At 39.8% G+C, this 18,609-nt stretch overlaps 1 protein-coding gene across 2 annotated transcripts in view; it reads left to right on the forward strand.

The window, feature by feature from the left end:
- nphp4 (nephronophthisis 4) overlaps positions 1 to 18,609 on the forward strand; it is a 173,969-nt gene that overhangs the window by 72,498 nt on the left and 82,862 nt on the right. For both annotated transcript variants that reach the window (XM_086276157.1, XM_086276158.1), the window contains 3 exons: positions 6,146 to 6,364; positions 6,892 to 7,033; positions 10,256 to 10,308. In XM_086276157.1, the coding sequence (XP_086132283.1) occupies positions 6,146 to 6,364; positions 6,892 to 7,033; positions 10,256 to 10,308 (414 nt within the window). The remainder of the gene's footprint in view (positions 1 to 6,145; positions 6,365 to 6,891; positions 7,034 to 10,255; positions 10,309 to 18,609) is intronic.

Consider the following 18,609-nt stretch of genomic DNA (forward strand, 5'->3'; position numbering starts at 1 on the left):
GACTATCATGAACACCTCCTTGAAGTTGTGCCTGTCAACAGCGAGAGCTGAAAAGGAACACAATTCCTTCCCAAGCTTGATTTGGCCTTGGTGAGCTGAGTAGAGCACAGAAGCCTGCTGGGTTCATTTGGACTACTTGTACAGATGGATGAAAATGTGAGTGGTTTAGTGCTCTTAAGTTAATGATCTCTGTGCATGTTCTCTCACTTCCTTCAGGGCTTCTCATTGTAGAGAATAAGTAGCGGGAGCTGTGGGCCGGTGCCTGTCACAGGGTCTTGGCTGAAATAATGACTCGAACAGCCCAACAGACTGCGGTAATGGTAATAACTGTCAGACTTTGTCTCTCATCAATGCTCACATCCCCCTAATTTAGGATTAATTCCTGCCATTCTCTAGAAAGCCCCGAGTCGATGAGTGTCTTGCCATTTTTCTTTGAGCTTTTCCAAAAATATGTTTCTGCATACTGCTTTATCTCGGCGTATCGCAAACTTGGCTCCTTCATATTTGGGCACATTAAGAAAACTTAAACAGGCACAACAGGAGCCAGTCTGACTTGGTGGTTGTTCCTTAAATTAACGGTGGCTTTCCCCAGCCCCTTTTTATATGTTCTTACTTTTTCTGAGTTAATAAGTTGTAGTAAATTGCACTGGTAAGTGTCTGTTCCTCCAGTTCTTCTTGTCTGCTGGGATATGCGTTTTCAGCTCTCTTTGATGTGCAAAACTCGCCTTCTGTCACCTTTATAATAATTTCCTTCTTCCTGTCTTCTCCTCGGTGTCCCCCAAAAGTTTGATGATTACTTTTCTTGCTCTGGGTTACAGACGTGAGATCTTTGTTTCCACTCTGTATTATGTTTGAGAACAGACACACTTATTTGTCTAGAAATGCTGCAGCGTTATGTTTTACACTTCTAAACAAGGTTGATGGATTCTTCCCTTAGAAAACACTTTACCAGTTGGAGCAATTATGTGTGCGGTGACATCGCTGTTATTGTTTTTGTTTTTTTTTCCCTCAGTGCAACTTTATGAAAAAGTTTGCCGCTTCTCTGGTTTTGCCTCAGGCTTTTGTTTCTATTTTTTCTCCCCTCCCCGGTGCACTATTGAAACAAGTGCAGGGTTGCTCTCTGAGTGAAAGTTAATGGCTCTTATTTTAAATGTAGCCTTTAACGCTCAAATCAACGGTGTAATCACACTTTGGGGAAATTGGCTATTGATCATTCTGCCTTGTCCGACATAGTGACCGGCACAACAGCGAACACGTGGAAAAACAACTTTCAATTCAAATGACAAATTCTTTTGATTAATTCAAATGTTTCCTCCCCAAAACGGCGCGAGTGCAAAGAGTCATACTTTATTGCCAGTGAAATATAATGCAATTGATTTGATGTCTCTCTGCTGTCACCAGCAGGCTTTGGGATTGATTAAGTCTCACTGACACACTGTGGTGCTCAGAATAAGTCGATTCGTCTGACCCTCTCGCCAACTTTCTTCTCACCAGAGGCCCTTAACACAAATGCGTCAGCTGACTGCCTCCTACGGTGCTGTGCTCTTACCACGATACCGTTAAAGCCCTTACACCTGCATGTAGATGTGCCATTGATCTCGGCTGTCGTGTAATCACGGAAATGAATATTGTAGCGCTTAAGCTCCTGCCTTTTGAATTCTGATGACTGTTTCTGTAGAAGGATTACATGCATATTGTGAATTTTTCTGCCTGGCTTTGAGTGGAACTATTATCCTGTTTGTTTACTCAAACCTCAAGAGTCCCTTTGAGATCCCCTCAGTCCTATTGTTTGCCACCCCACGTTTTTGGTGCTTTATTATTTTATTTTTTTTGCAGTTCATATGTAGATCGCGCTGTCCTGAAGCATTTTAAAACCGCTGTACTGAAACCGTGACAGTGATTCACACTTTGCGTCTAAAAGAGAATTATTTCTTGGTGTGATATCTTTCGTTGCCATTGTTGTAATCGCAGAATTCTGTTTTTGTAAACCTGCCAAAAGAAGAAAAGGCAAAAAACCCCCAAACGCCTCCACTTTGACCTTTAATAACTTCATATTTGTAACTTTGATGGGTGTTTAGCTCACTTCTCATTCCTTTTAGATTCCCATTCAGCTACTTGGTGCAATTCTGAACATGGGCTCAGTTTCCTATGATTGGAAGACTGAAAGTGTGATAAGCATTGAGTTTTGGACAGATAAAAGCTTCTTCTTTTTTTCCAAGGCTGTAGGCGTCCCTATAGAAAAGACCCCCTGATTGGTCTTTTGTCTCTCTCATTCTCTCAGAGCTCGGCCAGCGTTTTTGCTCCCGAATCACTCCTGCAATATATTCACTGAATAATACAAGAGGTGAGCGTTGGGTCATGTGCGAGACACTCATTTTGTTCTTTCCCTCATGTTCTGCACAGAGCACAGAGACGTTACAGACACAAAGTACGAAAAAAAAAAAAAAGAGACACATTAGATAAATTGCCTTGCAATTTTTACTGGCTACTCCCTGTGCCATAAAATGATCTTTCTCTAGTCTACTCATTTGAACAAAATCATCGCTTTGAAAATAGACTTGTTTGATTTAACATTTCATATAAAACATCCTATTAATTCAACCCCCATGAAATAGAAAAACAGGCAATGCCTGAACGGGGAATACAGTGCTATCTGTTTTATGTCTGCCATATAGTTCTGAAGTTAAAAAAATTGTTGTTAATGTCTGTGCTACTAGAGGGTAAAATTATAGTCTGAAACTGGCTCCCTTTCAAGAAGAACGGAGTATTGATCAGCAACTTTGGCCACTTGAGATATGTGAGGCTTTAAAGAGTTTTTTAGATGGAATAAGTCAAGTCAAGTCAAGTCAACTTTATTTGTCAATTCTGCCACATGTACAGGACATACACAGAATAGAAATTGCGTTACTCTCAAACCCTAGTGATTAGAAAAATGCAAATAAAATAATTAAAAAGTAAAAATTTAAATAAATACAATACAATTTTACGTATAACAAAAAAAAGCTATGCAATATACAATATACAATATTGTACAATATACAATAACAGACCTTTAATGGCAGGACTGGGTACTCTCCTGCTTAATTCCCTCTAAAGTGTCACACAAGCAACAACCATAGTGTTTACATGAGTGTGAAATTGGCAGGTATCTCAGCCCAAACACAAAAACCAAACACAAAGTCCGAAGGTTGGTTTGTCAGTATAAAAGGAAGTAAACGGCAGTCGAAGAACTTAATAAACACTGCAGGATTAGGTGTTCGTCTATTGTATATTATAAAAGCGAATATTCAAATTTGCTGTCAAGCAGGGAGCTGACATGAATTTAACCTTTACACCTTTACCACACGTAGTCCCTGCTGCAGTGCACTTTCACTTGTAGTATTCAAAATGTCAGCTCCATTAAGCTATCTGAACACTTCACTTTGGGCTTTGTTAACTGGGCAGTGAAATTACTTTGCATAATTCATAGTAAACTGACATTTTGAAGCAGCCCTCAACAGAAAAACAAAGAGTGCACTGGTTATTTTTCACAGGAATAGAACAAAATGATCTAAGTTTAAGCTTACATGACAAGGACCTCTTTTGCAAAGGTCAGTGCACCGCGGTGCTGTAAGAAAAATCTCTCAAGGAGGGACACCGTGGTAGATGGCTTGGTCAACAAAAGATACTACAATAACCATGACCGCACAGATCACAATTTATTTAAGAAAGCAGTGCACAGAAATGCACTAGTCTTGCTTTTCATTCACCTTAGATGGTGTTTCATCATGCCATATTGGATTTGTAGGTATATTAATTGTGGTGGAAACTGGCAGCTAATTAAATAGCATGCAGTCATTGCTGTGACAGTCACCCCTTTCTCTTTCATTTAAATAGAAATGTGATATCGCACCGAAAAGTCTTCGTTCGTTCTTCTTCTGAATCTTTCGTTGATATTATGAAAGTAGAATTTTATGAATGTGGGCGTTCGTTTGTTTTTATCTTTTCAGTGAAAAATGTCTGATAAAAACTATGCTTTATTTCAGTGAAATCGAGAAGGATGTCACAACACATATATACTCATCTTCTCCCACTATACATTTCATCTAAAATGTCTTAACTGATTTAGAGATGTGCCTGTCGATTACACGACATCCCTATTTTTCAGAGCACTGGGATTAATTCCTGTGTTTGCGTGCTCTACCCTAGGCGTGCTTGAAATGGATGAACTTCCAACCAGTGTTTATCTGTATCACATCCTATTTAGAGAGAAAGTGTCCACTTACTGTTAATGCCAGTGTCTAATCTGGCTACAGTCCCACTAGAGAGGCCTGTATGATTTTAAGTGGATTGAGTGACTAAAATAATTATTTATTTACAGCCAATCTGAGTTTTTGACAATATTACTGATTACACAGTGTCCTGATTGGTAAGTTCAAGATTTACAAGTGATTGCAACATCCACTCTTGAGGCTAAAAGATAACTACAGCAATTGTTAGGAGTTGAATCTCAACAGAAACTGTATCCAAAATTGTATACGCCAGCTGGTTGTGGTGACTGTTATCAGGTAGCTCCTGCTGCTGCTGTTAGTTTAGTGTGTTAAACAGCAAATGCCATAACATGGATTGTGGAGCATAATGTTATTTATGCTTAAAGAAAATGGTTTTACTACAAATAGAAAGCCTGGAGAGCCTATCAAGAACATAATCAGTATGGCCCTGCATTTATTTGGGCCTTTTGCCTTTGTTAGACAGTGGAGAGCGAACAGGAAAGCCGGGAGACAGGCTGGCAGCAGATACCCAGCAGAGGGGGTTTGGGTTGGACTCTGACCCAGGTTGCTGCATTTCAGCCTTGCAGCACCTGCTCACCCCATCAGCCCAACTGGTGCCCATCCTGCTTTTATTTTTAAATCTGGGAAAGTTCCATAAGGCCTACAAGGCCATACGATAACATGATGTGTAATTGGGAACTCTGCTGAAAGATGGTACTGGATTGTGAATGAACATCTTGAACTCTAGTGGCAAACAGGAAACAGAAACACAATTACACAAATGCTGCTCCCATCTGGAATAGCCTCTGTGGTACTAAGTAAGATATGTTCTGTCTAGTGAATTTTTGACTGGATCTATCATGGTGAAGACTCTTTTAACCTTTTGGCTGCTCTCCTTTTATATACTGAAGTAAAAAGTGACTTTATGGAAAAGCAGTTCTGCTTTGCTCTCCTACCTTCCCAGACGATGGGACTTAACTTTTTATATAGAATGAAGAAAGAACTGAAACCACCACACTCTGAATATCATTACTTTTTTTTAGTTGACCTTTGCAAGAGTGGTTTTAGATTAGTTTGTAGATTATATGGCACAAAATTAGCTAAAATCTCCTCAACACATTGCATGGATAATTGTATTCTATTGTACCATTAACAGGTACTGTATGACATTTAGAATAAAGACACTACTTTTATGACTGATTTTCTATAGTGCCAGATTATGGTGTTACATTAAAGAACTATTCTCAGTGGAATTTGAAGCATTCAGCAAACTATTACATGGCCGGCTTTGTCTTGGAGCAGTGTGGGGCTAGTAGGCTTGTTGTGTATTCTGTCCTGTCCTGCCTATGATTGATTACAATCGTCTGAGGCTGACCAGCTTATTAATCGATTCAGCAAAACCACTGAGTCTCTCTGTGGATGATTTAAAGCAGAATGTTTTTTTACTTTTCCTGGGACGGCTGAAGTAGAGCCTCAGCGGCACTGATTGTAAATCATGTTCAAACACAGCAAAGCTGCTTCCAAAACGTGTGTGCGATGTGGGATTTAGAGAATGCTCAGTGCTAACGACAAGCACCACCATGCCACACAGTTTTAAGGCCTCTTGCAGTTCATTTTTGTGATTAGAGATAAGGATTTACAAGTTGGCAAATTAAATTATGTTTTTGTTCTTTGGTCGTACTTGGAGACTATTAATGCTCTGCTTTATAAATTAAATAACGTTATCAATTGATCACAGTTAAACACTGTAAAAGATTGTAATTATTCAGTTGGATGAAAGAGAAAAGACTACATTCGGTTTAGTTTTTACAACAGTTTAATCGCTGGTTTCTTTTTGCGAGATCATCATATCAATGTCTGAATTCCCTATTCTTCTGTCGTTTTCCATCACACAGCTATCTGCTACCTCTACATCCCGCGCTGCTTTCTTGCATAGCCTTCGTTGGGGGATTTGGTGTCCCTTCCAGGAGCCAGCTGAGTGGAAGGGGGAAGAGATACAGCTTGTATTGCAAGGAGGTGCAAAGCCAAACCCTCATGGAGCCATGGTCTACAGCACAGAGGTGTCTGCCAAAGCTCAGAGCCCTGCACCAATCTCAGCTCCAGGCACAGCTCAGGTAATACAATGGCACAGAAGAATGCTTTTGTCGAAAGACTAAAATGTGAAGAATCCACTGAAAGGTGTTTAAACGAGGTTTTTCAGCAGCCTTCAATACTCACAACACTGCTTCCCTGAATTCAAAAGCTTTCACATCATCTACATTCGCACTTGGGTTTCATGCTAGGCCCCCGTACAGTACCGTTCAAGGTCAGGTTCTATCATCCCTGAAGGCTCTACTCTGAAATTCTGCATGATATTTTATAGCATGGATGTAGGCAGCTGTCTGCAAGTGACATTGTTTTGGTGACGGTATCAAAAATTTCAAAGGGTGCCCAAGTCGTCCTAATATGACTTAACTTTTCACACCTTGCAGAGGATTGCAACACTGCTTGGGTGTTTGGAAATAACTGCATGTCACTATCACGTCTTCTTTCTTCTGTCAGCTTTTTCATTCGTTTCCCTGCAGAATCTGAACTCTTCATTCTGTTTTTTGTTTTGTTTTTGTTTTTTTTGTTGAAATGTCTGAAACTTCCTTCTCTCAAGGAGGTCTCAGAAGCAAAGGATATGATCAAATTTTGGCTGTCATCCAGCCTGGAAAGGAAGGCATCCAGCCCAAAGCCATCCCTGAGGATAAAACAGGTAGACGTGCCTCGCCAGAGAAGATCACCTTCATCACCTTCACAGGGTAAATATCATTATGTAATTCATAATAGCTTTTTAAGCACACATTAATTGGAAAGCTCATACAAAGACTTTTCCTCCACAAAAAGACATAAAAGGCTATTCACTGCTTACATCTATAATTTTTTAAAATGGAAAGAGTGTAGTCTGATTTCTGTGCATGCGTGTGTTTATAGGTTGGGTGCACTTCAATAGTGCAACGGCACCTGTTTGCAATCAGCCAAACTTTGAAGCAACAGGCATCGAACTAGCCTGTCTTGTGCACATGTTATCTCAATAGAGCCACCTGCTCTCTACGTGATCAATATTTCTTTATGATTGGAGTCTGGGGGGAATAAAGGATACACCTAAAGGGATTGGTGAAGACGTTGGCTGTCCATTAGGGCCTCTCTGATATTAAACCTGCATTACTTTGCAAAATCATCTTACATCTGCTCTCAGAGTGGAAATTCCATGTCCCTCGATTTTTGTTTTGTTTGTTTGTTTAGTGTTTTTTTAATTGATCTTAGTCTAGCCGCTCACCCAGGAGCAGTTTGTTTTGGGAGGCCCTACAAGGAATACATTGCCCCAGACTACGCAGCTCATAAGATCATGTGGACACACAAAGCCCTTCACAAAAATAAGGTGGCAGTTCACGGACTGGGAAATTAAATTTAATAAATATAGTGACTCAAAATAACTGCTCAAATAAGTGCCCAGAGGCGTTTCAGGATGATTGCTTCTACAAGAATATTGCATATTACCAAAATATTGTTGGTGGTTTGTAATATTGTTAAAGCTGCTGAATGTGGTGAAACTGTTTAATGTTTAAACTGGAATTATTCTTTAATATTTTGCAGTAAGACACAATTCACAGTTCAAGAACAAGCTCCACAGCTATCAAGTGAAAACATATGACTGATGATTGATTTTAATGAAAGCCTGTGTTTAGACAGTGCACACTGTCTTTGTGCTTTTTCAGCAACTCAACTTCTGCAGACATTCAAAAAGTAGATGTGATGGATATCGGGGTAAAGAATATCAAAGTGGTGCTAAAAAACATATTCATGATTCATAATAAGCAATAAGTAACGGTAAGATACTCTTACTGTGGGACTCTCTTTGTTGAGGTTTTTGTGGTAAAGCTTTGAAAAACATTTTTCCAGAAAGAACATATCAGCCATGCATATTGGTTCTTCTTTGCTTTCCGTAAGCATTACGATGAAGAGTGTAAAATTAAGTCTGAACCGTGCCCCTTATTTGTCACATTGGTAGGGGGTTATCAGTGGATGCTGTTGGATTTCTCCAGCAGAAGCTTCTTCTTCTTCTTTTTTTTTTTTTTTAAATCTTTTCCAATTAAGCGCGGATGTTCCACGATACTCTAAAAATAACTGCTGAACCCTGAGCTTTGGAGGCCTCCCACTGAAACAAAGTTCTGATTAAATATTCCACATCCTGCACGCAGCCAAAGATAAATGATGTGCCACTGCCTGCATCTCTTATTGAAACACAAACTGCTGATTTGCTCTGTGTCTGCCAGTGAATTGATTAAAAAAGTGTAGTAAACACTGCATACAGCCACTCAATCCCGGTGACAGCAGAAAAAACTTGAGTGGACCCAGGCTGTATGCTCGATGATTTACCTTCCTAATGATGCTGTTAACTTTTGAGACAAGAATGCGGTTGATCAGGGGTCTACTTCATGGGTGTGTAGCGAAAGCTTCTGGCAGTGCACATTGTCAGTAATGACATTTTAATCAGTGTTCGCGCGTCTTCAGAGGGTTGCCCAAGAAGCTTGAATGATTTGGGCTGGTGTTCAGAGGAGAATGAGACCATGAATCACTGCCATTCTTTGATTTAGGCAACTTGATCATCCTCAACTTTGTTTTTTTTCCAAGACTGCATTTGCATGGATTTAAACATATGCCAGAAAGGATGCTTTAAACTGGAGATAGCTAATTTAAATGCACCCTCCATCTGAAATTCGCTGTTATTGATGCATTCATGTCAGAAAGAACCTGATCTCAGAAGGATTCTTTAACTCATACGGTACATGCTGACTTTGCATTACAATGTTGGAAATTCTGAAGTCTGTACGCTTTTATTAATCTATAATTTAGTCGCTTAATTCCTTGTCGTTTACGTGACCATCATGCATCGCTCCCTGTTGATACTGATGAGCTAAGAAGAAGATCAGGGAGCATATCTGGCTGGTTAGACGCAGATGTTCTTAAATTAATTTTAATGGGCCATCGTCCTTACGTAGCTGTATAACTTTACTGCTCGTAAAGGTGTCTGAATTCACCAGCCGCACATGTTCACTCATCTGTCAAGAAGGCCTCTGAGGGATCACAAATAAATGGCTAATTGCACATTAGTCCAGCTAATGAGGTGATACACACTCTCCGTGGGCTCGAGAAGTAAAAACAGTGAGAAAGCCCTAAAAACAAAATGGCTGCCAGAGGGGGTGGGGGTGGGGGTGCATGCCAGAGCACATTTGTGAAACAGAGCCAGCCAGTGCAGCACCATGTCCACTCTGTGTGCACGTAGTCCGAACAGATGGGAGCTACACTAAGACACCCCAGGCAAACCGAAGCAATTTCCAAAAGGCCAGTCAAGCCCAGCACGGAGAGCGAGACAGCGTGAGGGAGAGGGAGGACAAAGGGATGCTAGAGAACCTTTCATTTCAGTATTACCATGGCTACGAACCAAAAATCTCAGGAAGCATTGTCAGACTTTAAAGTCAGTGTGAAATTTAAATCCAACTCACCTCCTTATCTGTGTGAAATTGGATAGATTTGCTAGGTCTGTAAATAGTTAGGTATTCCAGTGCTCTGCGCGGCTATATACTCCACTGTGCACTGCACTGAGTAAACATTATCACAGTGTATTTTTTTATACCTCAAGATGTCAGCTCACCGCAAATCCAATCATCAGGAAAGCAATTACAAAGGTGGCATTTTGCAGTCAACTTCTATTCCCTCTCACAAGCTAATATTCCACTGAATGGCTAACCAAACTATAAAATGAACTGTGCTACCAGGTGCAGAAAGCATGTGGAAGATATTACAATGTTGTTAATTAACCTTGTTAAACAATGAACTGGAGCTGTTAGCACATTTCCAGATGAATAATGAAGACTTCAGCATGAATACGTCGTAGAAGTGGAAGGCTTTTACAGATGTGTACATTTCTAGGTTGAATGCCTTTATCTTCTTTGTTGTGCGTTTGTTTTTCTTTTTTCTAGATCGGAAACGCATTCCACCAGCTTCTCCTCCAGAATCTCCTCAAGGCCCCGGGGTAAGACACCGTCTCACCTATTGAATTTTACAGGTGACCTATAATACTGGCCAGCCAAGAAAGCTTCTCTCTAAAGTTCCAAGTTAATACTTAAAACAAGTAAACCCTTTTTAAAGCTGTCTTTTATACTCATACTTATTTCAAAAGGAACCTGTGTCAGTAGGTCCACACAGACTCTTTTACACAAACAATTAGTCAAAAGGTCAGTCCATTACCTGCTCCAGTCATCTGTCATTTATTTACCTGCACTAATGTTTGCAGGAACTTTGCTCTGTCTCAACTCTTTACTGAGAAAACATGTCACCCTTTAGCTGTTAACTGTACAAATTCCTCCAGCGGGAACATTTCAATTCTTTGGAAGCAGTCCTCTTGAAATTATATATTTAGAATAGCTTTAGCAGGGTCATGTTGGTTCTATGATAAAACTGGAATTGTTCATGTTGTATTCTATTATGGTGCACTGTTGAATGCTTGGAAATATTACAGCAGCAGAGGGGAGGGCACACAGGCTGTGTGGTTTACACAAACAATGGGGTTTTCTTCCTGTGACCCTGGCAATAAAACTTTTGTGTTTTATTCTGCTGTTACCTGAGTGAAGCAAGAAAAAAGCAAACGCAGTGTCTGCACTTTTTGAAAGGAACTGTTATGAATGCATTTTGGTTGAAAGCTGACCTGGATAGATTCCCGCCTGCAGAAAGCTCCTCTAGCTGCCCCTTGTACATGGACACAGCTCCCTTTACATGCTCTTTAGACAGGGATCATTAATTCTGAGAGACCCACACTTAGGTTTTGTCTGGTTTGTCGACAGAGATTGCAGGTCAGGTCTATAAATTTAAAAAGAAAAAAAAAAGTCAAGAAAAATTCATTATCTGACCCAGATCTCTCAACAACAGTGGAATTGGGAGACATAATTAAAGAAAGGCACGGGGCCTCTCGCAAACACCCCCTCTCAATTCCCATCCTGTCACAGAGTGACACTTTGTTTGTAGTCGCACTCACAGCACCCTTCATTAATGTGTAACGTATAAATACAGTGGCAGCGTTGACTTCTTTTCTCTAAGAAGAACATCACAACATGGCTTAGGTGTGCAAAGTGACGTCTGGACAAACAAAAACATTTCTAGAGAAATGTCCTTTGGACACACAAGGCCAAATGGAGATGTAGTGCACAGTGCCACATTTGGTGAAAACTAAAATTGTCATGCTAACTGTCAAGCTTGGTGACAGAGGGGTGATGATTTGGGCAGTCCAGAGAGCTGTGCATAAACAAATACCTCCAAACCTCAATGAAAAGAAGTTCATAATAATGTGAGAGAGTCATACATAGAACGATTGCTTCAAAATAGAACAGAAAGTAACAGGACACTTAACTCAAAAATTTGAAGATGTAGAGAGTGCGCAGTCAGAATGGTACCAATCACTAGTGAATATGGTTTGTTAAAGGGTAAAATGTAAGCCATCCTCAGCATGAAAACGGCAAATGCAAAGACGAGGTGAGGTTCAAACATCAATGAACAAAGAGGACTTATATATAAATATTAAATAATGCTAAAAAATGATAGAGTTATACTTTATGTCCTCAAGAACAATTAAAATGTTAATATGCTGGAGAAAAATTAATAATAAATGTAATTATAAGCAGCGATCAATACAATGTTATTGATTAAACTGTGTTATTATGACAAATGTAGTTTAGCTTAGAGCTCAAATGAATACGTTTTACCCTTTAATAAGCATTAAGAAGTATACTCAATCGTGAGTGCCGGCATTCTGTTTGTAGCATCATCCCTCAGCCTAAGTGAGAAGTGTCAGTGGAGACTGGGAGTTGTGATGGATGGTGCTCTCTCTCAGGATGAGGCCAGTGACACAGAGCGGAGGAGGAGGAGGAGGAGAGACATCAGCTCTGTTTCAGTGTTGGCTCTCTGGGCCAAAATGAGTCTGTATTGTCGACTCATTTTAAATTGAACCAGCTGGGAGCTGTGAGATCATCGCAGCCTTGAACTCTAGAAATCGACCCTCATTTTGATTAAACAGCAAGGGCGGTGGAAACCTACAGAGGGCAGCTCCCAGAGGTTGGGAAGAGACAATTCTGGTCATGCTGGGCAGTTCTTTGGGGATGACATTAAAAGATGGTTGTGCTTAAATTAATCTACCATTTTATATAGAGCTCATGAGTCTTATCAAATCAAATTCCCAAAACATTTGGCCCCGAATTATTCTGAAAAAATAAAAATACAAAATTTGCTGACATTTCTGCATATTTCCACTGCAAATTAGGACGCTCTCATATCCTATTTTTCAAGGATTAAGGGTTAAAGTTCAACTGCATTTTCCCAAAAGGAGCAATTAACTTTGCTTCAGAGGAGGAACGCAAATCATAAGGCAGAAAAACACAGCCCAATTTTAATAAGCTGCTGATGTAAATTTTGGAGAAAAACAATCTGTGACCACAAGTGGCCATTACAGCACACTGAATTAATGGACAAACCTCATTCTAGGTTTAAAAAGATGATTTTTCATTTTTAAATGCCTTTCAATGAGTTGAAACAAAAACACTCCAAAAACAACAAGAGCAACGGCAAACATATGTCTTTAGGCTAGACAGAACACCTAAATGCAGAACTGTGAAAACAGGTAGGGTGCAGAAACAAAGAATCATCTATTTACAAGCTTAACAAGAATTCAGATTGTTTACCAAGTGTCTTTATAACAGAGGAAACCAAGAGAGCCAGGGGGAAAGGTTCAAAGTGGCAGCTTGTGGATTGACCAGAGGAGACGAGTTTAGTGAAGCCAGGAAGATTAATCTGTGGAACCAGGAGATCAGTGCAGCTCCAGAGCAGAGGTGGATAAGTGGCTGGAGTTTGGCAGCAACTGGAAATTTTTGTCTGTGGACAAAAATGAAAGTGGGTAAGAAGTTTAGCAAACAGATCGGTGCACAGGAAGGGCTTGACCTTGAATAACTGGGTAGAGGAGTCTAGGATCTGGTGATGTGGTGAAATAAGAACTGAGACAGTGTTTACGGTGTTATTTAAGTGACCTCCTGGCTGGGAGGTAGTCAAAAGTAGAGGGTATAACAGTTTGACAAAGCTAACTCTGGGCTTAAGTGTCAGATATTTTGAGATGTATTTTTAAAATATTATTCTGATATTTTATAATATCACGCCACATAAATGAGCCTCACTCCTGATTATGTAGATAGGCAATTATTTGCCACCATATCAGCCATCATTGTGGGGTTTTTTTTTTTGGTTCTTTCACTTCTGAGTGGTCAAAAAGCATAAACCAAGGCAGCTTTAAGTAAACGGTAAATATTTAGCACATTCACATACACTCCTCGGCGAATAATGGTGAAAGGCAGCAGTCATTAGTGCCTTAGATGCTCAGTAGATATCTGGTGGGCATCCAGGATCTTTCTGAAAAAAGAAGAAACAGAAAACGGCGTGTGAATCAGTGCCACTGCTGTTGGCAGCCACCCTACATTTCATCAAAACTCTGTTAGCTGTTGCAAAATTCACAAATACAGTCTATCATTCTCCCTGTCTGTTTTCCTCACTTTCTTTTAAACATGTATGGAAAAAAAGTGCTTGTTCAGTCTTATGATGATATTTTTCCCTGTTCAACAAAATTTTCCTTTTCTCTTCAACATGGCTGTCAGGTGCTGATTAATCAGTGGCATCCTTCTCTGAGATGGCTCTGTAAACAAGCTGCATGCTTTAACTCTGTGCGCCGGCATTGTGGGATCTGACAACTTTCTCTTGCTTGCATAAATTATTGATCTTTGATGCTCTCTCTTTGCCGCGGTGCAGAATGCTAAAGATCCTGTGGTATTTATAGCCAGCATTTGGAAGAGCAGCTGAGTTTGTTTGCCTCTGTTGATGATTTCTCTCATCAGGCTGCGGCCGTGTTTCAGGGTCGCGCTTGTGTTCTGTTGACCCAGGTGGTCTTGTAGTCTGGGGGCCAAAGGTGAGACCGTGTTTCAGTTTGTTGCTGGCAGTGGGCTTGTTCGACAGCAGGCACTTGCTCATTCGGACCTAACTTTTGCAGCCCTCCTTTGCAAAGTGTTGTTTGTGTCTCGTTCTTATATCAATTAAAACAATACTCAGGGTTTTGCTGCTACATTTTATTGTATGACTTTTGAAAATCTAATTATTATTGTGTACTTGAAACTCAATTTCATGCTTTGATGGAAATCACAAGTATACAGCTACTTTGTAGGTATGCCTGAACTTCAAATTGAACATCAGAAAGGGGAAGAAAGGTGATTTAATTGGCTTTGACTTTGGCATGGTTGTTGGTGCCAGACAGGTTAGCCCTAGTATTTCAGGAGCTGCTGATATACTGGGATTTTCCCACACAACCAGGGTTTTTAGGGTTTTTCAGAGCATGGTCCAAAAAGAGCAACTGTCCAGTGACCAGTAGCTTTCTGGGTGAAAATGACCAAATGACTTCAATAAAGGAAGGCAACAATAGTAATAGTAATAATAATAATACTAATACTACTACTACTACTACTACTACTACTACTACTACTACTACTACTACTACTAATAATAATAATAATAATAATAATAATAATAATAATAATAATAATAATAAGCACTTTCAAACAAAGTGCTGTACAACTATTTGAAACTAAAGAGATAAATAAAATAATAAAAGCGATACATAGCAATACAAGTAAAAACAGTAAAAATTTAAAAACTAAAAGCCATAGAATTAAGACATGTAAGATAGGGTGAACAAATGTGTCTTCAACTTAGTTTTAAAAAACCTCCACAGAGCATGCCTGCCTAATATCTTGAGGGAGGTTGTTCCACAGAAACGAAAAGAAAAAGCACGCTCTCCAATTGTCTTTTTTCTGGCTCTAGGAACCTTTAGAAGGCCAGAGTCCTGAGATCGTAGACCGTAGATTGTAAAGGTGTAAAAGGTCGGAGAGGTATGAAGGTGCCAATCCGTTTAAAGTCTTGTCGGTGAGCAGCAGGACCTTAAAATCTGCTCGAACCTGACAAGGTAGCCAATGAAGAGATCTCAGTACAGGGGTAATGTGCTCAAATTTCCCAGTTCTTATTAAAATGCGAGCAGCTGCATTTTGCACCATCTGTAGACCTCTAAAACGTTTCTTTGGTAGCCCAGAAAGAAGAGCAATACAATAATCAATACGTGAAGACACAAATGCATGGACAAGAACCTCTGCAGTGTTGCTTGACAAAACTTGGCTGATTCTGGCTATGTTCCTCAAATGATAAACGCCAGTCTTTGTTATCTCTTTTACATGAGACTCGAAGGAGAGCACCATGTCGAACCACACGCCCAAGTTTTTTACCTTGTCCCTGCAATTTATGACACTATCATCAATTTTCAAGATGAAATTTTGAGACAATTGCTGAAATTTTTGTGGCTCTAAATAACCGTTCGTAACAAACAGGGTATACAAACAAGCATCTCTGAACACACAACACATCGCACCTTGAAGCAGACAGGCTAAATCAGCAGAAAACTCCACTGGGTGCCGCTCCTGTCAGTTTAGAACTCCTAAGTTTGCACAAACTCACCAAATTTGGACAATGGAAGACTGGAAAAACTGGTTTGAGGAGTCTGAATTTCTGCTGCAACATTCAGGTGATCTGGCATGAAAACATGAAAGTGGAGGATATTTTCTTAGTTTAGTGCAAAAGCAGCATTGTTTAAACACCACAACCTACCTGTGGTGGACATCCTTTTATTCGTGCAGCCAACCAATCTGTAGTAACTGTGTGATGCTATTGTGTCAGTATGGACCAAACTCTCCGAGGAATTGTTTCCAGCACCTTGTTGAACCTGTGCCATGAAGAACCTGGTACTAGGAAGATGTATCTAATGCAGTGTCCGGTGATTGTACAGTATTGATTCAAGCTTAACTTGTTTTCTAATACATTACAATTGATGTTGTACACTATATACAATATGCAGGTTATAGCTTACTACTTTTTCTTCATGTGTACTTCATTATTCAGCATAAGTCTTTATTTCTTTTTTGAAATAATCTTTAAGTTTAAATCTCAGATAATTGTGTTATTGCACATGTATGTCACACATATGGCATGACGATGTGGAAAATCTGACTGGAAAATATAGAGTTGCATTTAGGAGATGGCACATTATTTGGAGCTCCTTATAGACGGAGCCTGAAGATTTTCCTGCTTTGAGGCTTTGAATTTGTGGGACTGGCAAGAACTGTAGCAAATACTGCGTGGGATCAGTATTTGTTAACAGTTAATATTATCTTGGAGAAGTGTGTCATGTTTGGTCTAGTTAAAACAGCAGAAGATGTGTTTTTAAGCCAACTAATATATATATAAAATCCTGCTTTGGTGGTATTGAGCTGAAGCCCCAAGAATGACAGCCAGTAAGAGAGCATAAGTCTGTACAAATCAAATGCTCGTGGCACCAGAATGCTTAAAATAATATAATCCATAACAACATTAAAATTCTGCACACTGTGCCTTTCCAGACAAGATAAGTGTAGTATACAGATTGACTGTTAAAGGGGCAGTTCACCCAAAAATCTAATTCACATATGTTTTTCCTCTGTGGCCTGTAATGCTGTTTCATGCCTTCATCTAGTCTTTTTGTTTGAGCTACCCAGAGCTCAGAATCTCTTTTGGATTTAAAAAACTCAACTCAGCAACAATGTCTTTTTTCCAGAAATCATGACCCAGTTACTCCAGAAAATCCGCAAACCTTTTATGTAGCAACTATTTTCATTCTCCGGTCAGAATCTTGCAAACAAAAGAAGCACTCAGATAGCTGAGGGACTCCATTAAGGGTTTCTTCTTGTACATGTCATGAGCATGTCATGGCTACATGGGTTTTTGTTTTTTCTTGTGTTATGTACACAACCCCCATCCGTTTTTGTTTTATCCAATTCAGGGTCACAGGGGGACCCTGGCAGTCATAGGGTGAGATGTGACAGCCTGTCTATGATGGGGCCCAACACACACACACACACACACACACACACACACACACACACACACACACACACACACACACACACACACACACACACACACACACACACACACAGATAATATCGAATCACCAGTTAGCTGGTACCTGGAGAGAGCCCTGCCTGGGTGAACATGCAAGCTCCACGCAGCCTGTGAATTCGAACCCACGACTTCCTCGCTGTGAGGGAGCAGTTCTAAACTCGGCACTGTCCTCCCACCCACACCCATTTTTTTTTATTTCACACCAAAATAATTGACTGTAGATGGATGGAAGATGTGTGAATGTAATTATGAGTTGTTCTGTCCATTTGAGCTCTAAATGAGACTGAATTTTGTATATATTTGGCAGCTATTTTTCTAATCATATTTAACATTCTTAACACAGTCTTAACAAGCTGCCAGTTTACCTCATTCTCTGATTTCCATGCTCTCTGCACGCCAGTTTATTTTACTATTTTTACTTGTTCAGCCTAGATAAAAATAGCAAAGATTGTTGGCACAAAGCTGGACCACAAGTTTAGACCCATATGTATACAGTCCTAGTATTGATCCTAAATATAATAGCCCAAAATATAATAGTCCTCAAATTGTTATGATGATCTACCCAACATAACAACACAGATACAATTAAATTCCCACACATTACGTTTAAGTTATTTCTGCTGTAACAGAGCTATATTTTAGGAATATTTTCACAATTTTGGTATTACTACTTATATATACAGTTGTATTTAATTCAGTGGTTGTCACTATATACTATAACTTGTGTTTCTCTACTGTTACACATTAGAGATCACTTGTCTCCCAGCCACATACATTCTTACTGAACTATAAGTACTAATGTTCACATTGTGACTTGCTTAGATGGCTATATGTGTGGTGCATCAGTAATATTTTAAACCTTCAGCTTTCTTGACTTCTCTGCCTGTTGTTCTCAACATTTCATCCCAGTAATCCCTGCAACATTTTCACTGGATCTCATTCGAAATCCTCCTCCCTTTAAAGCGACGCCTGACTATTATTTCCTTCCTGTGAGTCACATGGTGAGCTTGATCCCACATCAAGGCCTCTCTCTCTGTCTTTCTCTCTCCTTTATGTGCGCGTTCTGACACTAAGAGAGCGGGCAGATAAACATTCATGAAGCTTCTTGAAGGAATGATGCTGGTTTAGCATATACAGTGGATACGTGCAAAGTTAGGTCCTTGACTCTAATGGAAATATAATCGTGACAAATGGTCAAAGAGCACACAACAAATTCTGAGCTCAACAGTCTGCAGGCTAACAAACAGTTATAGTGTCAAAATATCTCCTT

This window comes from Aulonocara sp. 'chitande type north' Nkhata Bay, linkage group LG20 (genome assembly GCF_057382095.1).
Source record: "Aulonocara sp. 'chitande type north' Nkhata Bay isolate Kocher_YH1m ecotype deep benthic linkage group LG20, A_spYH_male_GT1.1, whole genome shotgun sequence".
NCBI lineage: Eukaryota > Metazoa > Chordata > Actinopteri > Cichliformes > Cichlidae > Aulonocara > Aulonocara sp. 'chitande type north' Nkhata Bay.